The 4612-nt window shown below is 37.5% G+C and overlaps 1 protein-coding gene across 1 annotated transcript in view; it reads left to right on the plus strand.

Annotated features, from left to right (window-relative positions):
- LOC106882368 (L-threonine ammonia-lyase) overlaps positions 1-1745 on the plus strand; it is a 25923-nt gene extending 24178 nt beyond the window's left edge. The window contains exon 4 of the mRNA XM_052969438.1: positions 1204-1745. Within this exon, the coding sequence (XP_052825398.1) occupies positions 1204-1545 (342 nt within the window). The 3' untranslated portion in view covers positions 1546-1745. The remainder of the gene's footprint in view (positions 1-1203) is intronic.
- The last annotated feature ends 2867 nt before the right edge of the window (positions 1746-4612 follow it).

The raw sequence follows: 4612 nt of genomic DNA on the forward strand, positions 1-4612 counted from the left end.
ATATATATATATATAAACTAAGAGCACTAGATTCTTTGGAAGAAAACAAGCGTATGTATACGAAAACAAGGACGAAAAGTTAAAAAAAAAGAGAAATGGTACATAATTACAAATACAAACAACAGAACATTAACAACAGGTGTCTTTCGACTAAGGACGAATTAAATTAACCTGGCGTGTGTGGAAGTGAAGCCTGACGGCAGGAACATAGAAAATGAAAGTCATGGGAGAAAATACGAGAGATGTTGCACGGCTGAACCAAAAAAGAAAGGTCAAGCTTGGCGGAACACCGGTCACGTGGAAGGAGAGGAGAGAGGTAGTGGATAGAGGGATTGAAGAATTAGGGAGGGACGAGAAAGATAGAAAAAGGAAAGGATACTTATTGATCAGACCGTGTCTATATGTGTTTGTGTGTGTATGTATTACAAGTTACGTAAGATGTTCTGATTGACTTAGAAACATATGTAATCTAGATTTACCTTTTCCATTCCTTAAACCTTTCAGTTTATGTGCATAATTAGCAACCTTCGTTACCAAACTAAGAGTTTTATAGCAGTAGTCGTTTTATTGAAATTTCCATCTATTTTGATATGGGACAAAAAGGCATAACATACGCCGATTGATATGCTTTGTTGATCGAATATTATCCGCTTTTTGTCACCTATACAAGTCATGTATATGCTTGATGTTTATTAACTTCCTGTACCAAGACCTTTTCGGATATATCACTACATATATCACTACTATATCACTACATGCGCGCACACGCACACACACAAAGAAAAAAGAGACTTGTTGACTGCTTAAAACGTAACAGAGTAGTATAAAATCAGTGTGCTATAGAAAGCAATAGTATGCCCCTCTTCTCAAAATTGTTGGCCTCGTGCTAAGATGAGATAGAATTATTATTATTATCATCATCATTAAGACGGCGAGCTGACAGTCTCGTTAGCTTGCCAGGCAAAATGCTTAACGGTATTTCGTCTGTCTTTATGTTGTGAGTTCAAATTCCGGTGAGGTCGACTTTGCCTTTCAGCCTTTCGGGATCGATAGATTAAGTATCAATTGGGTACTGGGGTCGATGTAATCGACTTGAAACCTCCCCCAAAATTTCAAGCCTTGTGCCTTTAGTAGAAAGGATTGTTATTGTTATTATTATTATTATTATTATTATTATTATCATTATTATTATTATCCTTTCAGGTTTACGAAAGTCAAAAAGCTGGAAAAGCTGTGCCATGCAAATACACGCCCAATTTTTGCGACGGCATCGGAGGGCGTGGCTGCATGATTCCCGTGTGGGCAGTCGCAAGAAAGGTAATTGATGACACGATAGTGGTCAGTACAAGAGATATAGCCGATGCTATCAAGCTATTAGTGGAGAGTAATTATGTAATCACAGAAGGAGCCGGTGCATCTTCTGTCGCAGCGGCCATGGCAGCAAAGGAAAAACTCTCGGGAAATGTTGTGTGTGTGGTTACAGGAGGAAACATTGACAACAAGAAATTGCTTCAAGTTTTGCAAGGGGAAATCCCGACAGATTAATGAGTTCTGTTATCGGTTTTGTTCTTTCTGTGAAAAGCATGTTGCGATAAATGTTGCTGGAATAATAAGAGGAGTGTTTTAAAATTTTATTCATAGCCTCAAATAGTTCCTGTGAACTATTTGGTATTTGAAACTTATATATTGAAATTGGAATCGAGGAAGTGAAAAGCTTGTCTAGAGCGGACTTTGGTTTATGCATCTTCCACCATTGTAAGAATATTTGAGGAATTAAAATCATCAAACTTAAACAAATTTCTGTTTACAATTTTATAAATTTAAAAAGAGTTGGGATGAAAGGAGAGAGTGAGCAGTAAGGGAGAAGGATGGGCAGACAGACAGGCAGATAGATAAATAAATAGAGGAGGGAAGAAAAAAAATTAGAGCGGAAGGGAGACTACTCGTGATATGTGTGTTGATTTTAGATTTCTCCATCCTGAGATTAGTCGGAGAAAAAAGAAAAAAAAAATCACTTAAATCCGTTTCACATGCTAACAATATTGGATTGGTAAAACGATTGGAACATTGAATAAAATACCTCACGCTATATCTTCCAGTTCATTACATAGCTTGCTTGCTTGATGGGACTGGGTTCCCAGAGACGTCATCATGCACAGAGCCGACCAGGTCCACCAGTGCTCTCTATTGCTGGCGGTCATGTGCCAGCCTCTCGACATCCTCCAAGGTGACGTTGAGCCTCTGAAAATCTTTCCCAATCACGCCCAGCCACCTGATGCGGGGCCTATCACGAGGCTTCTTCCAGCCTGCATCTGTTGCGTCGAATGAAAAAAAAAGCCCTGGTAAAATGACCTAGTGGGAAGATGGAGGACATATCTGTACCAACTCAGGTATCCTTTTCGTTCTTTCGATGTCGATAAAATAAAGTACCAGTCACGTGCTGGGGTCGATGCAAATGAATGATACCCCCACCCCATCAAAATTGCTGACCTTTAGCCAAATTAGAAACAATCCCTTCTTCTTATTATTGATTTGAAACGTTCGTTAACACTGACTTTAATCGCACATTATATACCAGCTCTCCTATTGTATAACAACTTGAGATTATCAACTGTTCCAGTAGGACTCAGCTTCAACTAACCAATGACCACTGAACTTAGTATACCATAACTACGTTGAGAAGCGGCTGCAATAGACGATACATTAAACTGAACATCAGCCAAGGCAATACATAAAATTTAACAGTGACTGCATTGGTAGATGATTTAAACTGAGCAGTGGCATGTCCTGTAGATCATAACTGACACTCAGCTGCATCGATGGATAATGACCTAAACTGAGTAGTGGTAGGTAGCCCTGAGTCATAATTTAAACTAAGCAGCGACTGTCTCAACAAATCATTATCGAAAATGAGCAGAAACAGGTCGACAGGCTACAACCTTAAATGAGTAGCACGCATTAGTAAATCGTAGTCTGAACAGAGTTGTTGCATGCTATATAAGTCATTACCTAAACTGATAACAACTTTGATAGTTGATTATGATTTTCTTGCAATAGCCGTTCCAATAGGGTCAATTGTTAACTGAGCAGCAGATTTCTCTAGATCCTGATCAAATTAACTAGTGGCTATTTCAACAAGCTATAAACTAAACTGGACATTTGTTGCCTAAGTAGGTCAGATTCTAAATTGAGCAACATATCATACTCTTAAATGAGCATCAACTTCAATGAGCAGTAGAATCTTTGGTCATGCTAGCTTAAACTAAGCAGTAACAGCTGCAATAGGTTTATAAATCTAAACTGAACTGTGAATCTCAGTAGGACATAATCCCAACAAAGCTTCTGCATGCTATGTAGTTCATTGTTTATACTGATCAGCAGGTCTTAGTACAGAAACTGAGGAGTAACAAGGTAGGTCACAACCAGCTGGTGTAAGAAGTTACAATCTAAAATGAGAAGCAGGTTTCAGTAGGTCAGACTCTAAACTGAGCAGAAAGCCTCAGTAGGTCATAATATAAACTGAGTAGTATGTCTCAGTAGTTCATAATGTAAACTGAACTGCAGTGATTCAGGAAATCTGAGTGGCAAGACTTCGTAGGCTGTAAAATAAATTGAACAGAAGCTGCATAAGTAAATTATAATTCAGATTGAACAGTTGCCACCTCAATAAAACTCTCTAAACTAAGTAGCTTGTCATAATCTGAGTGATCATCTTAGTATGCCATAATATGAGAAACTGGTCAATTTTCTGAGCAATGATTAACCATAATAAGTCACAAGGTAAACTGGGCAGCTGTCTCATATGTCATAATCTAAATTGAGCTATAGCCTACACACAGCATAATTTTTAAACTGAGCAGCATCAGTTTAGGTGGGTAATAGTTTAAACCAGTGTTGAACTTGTTCAGCTTTGCAGTTCAAATTGAATCAGTCTACTTCTTGTAGTCCAGATGGGGACTATCATTATAGAAACCCTATTTATAATGTAGATCAAAATAGATGGATTAAGTAAATATTTTTTTTTCTGAAGAACTCGAAGTAGATGAGGCCATAAATAATAGCATGTAGTATATTCGGTTAAAAAAAATCCTTTCGTTGGAAATAAGAAGTCAAAGGGTAACTTAGTCTTCTACATGCTATAATTTATAGCTTTATCCACCATGAAAAATAATTTAGTTCACCTATCTATATATATAAAAATGAGAATGTGTGTCCGTCTGTCTGTGTGAATCCCTAAAACTCGAGAACTACGCAACCAATTTCATTCAAATTTTACACATGCCTTACTTAGGGTTCCAGTTGTGTTTTAGTCAAATAAATTTTTTTAACTTCTTGTAGAGTTCGAGCCCACGGCAACATATCTCCTCCACTATTTAAGTATTACGTGTCAAAAGTGAAACAAAAACGCTCATGTCAAATACTTTCACTTTAAAAATGAAACTATTCCACTAACTGAAACAATCACATTCCGATACTGTAATGACAGATACTTTCAGAGAGAGAGAGAGAGAAAGAGATGTATATGTATACATATAGATGTATATGTACACGTTATTCCCCTAGCTGAAACAATCACATTTCGATACTGTAATGAATGAGAGGGAGAGAGAGA

The sequence above is a fragment of the Octopus bimaculoides genome, chromosome 7, assembly GCF_001194135.2.
Source record: "Octopus bimaculoides isolate UCB-OBI-ISO-001 chromosome 7, ASM119413v2, whole genome shotgun sequence".
NCBI lineage: Eukaryota > Metazoa > Mollusca > Cephalopoda > Octopoda > Octopodidae > Octopus > Octopus bimaculoides.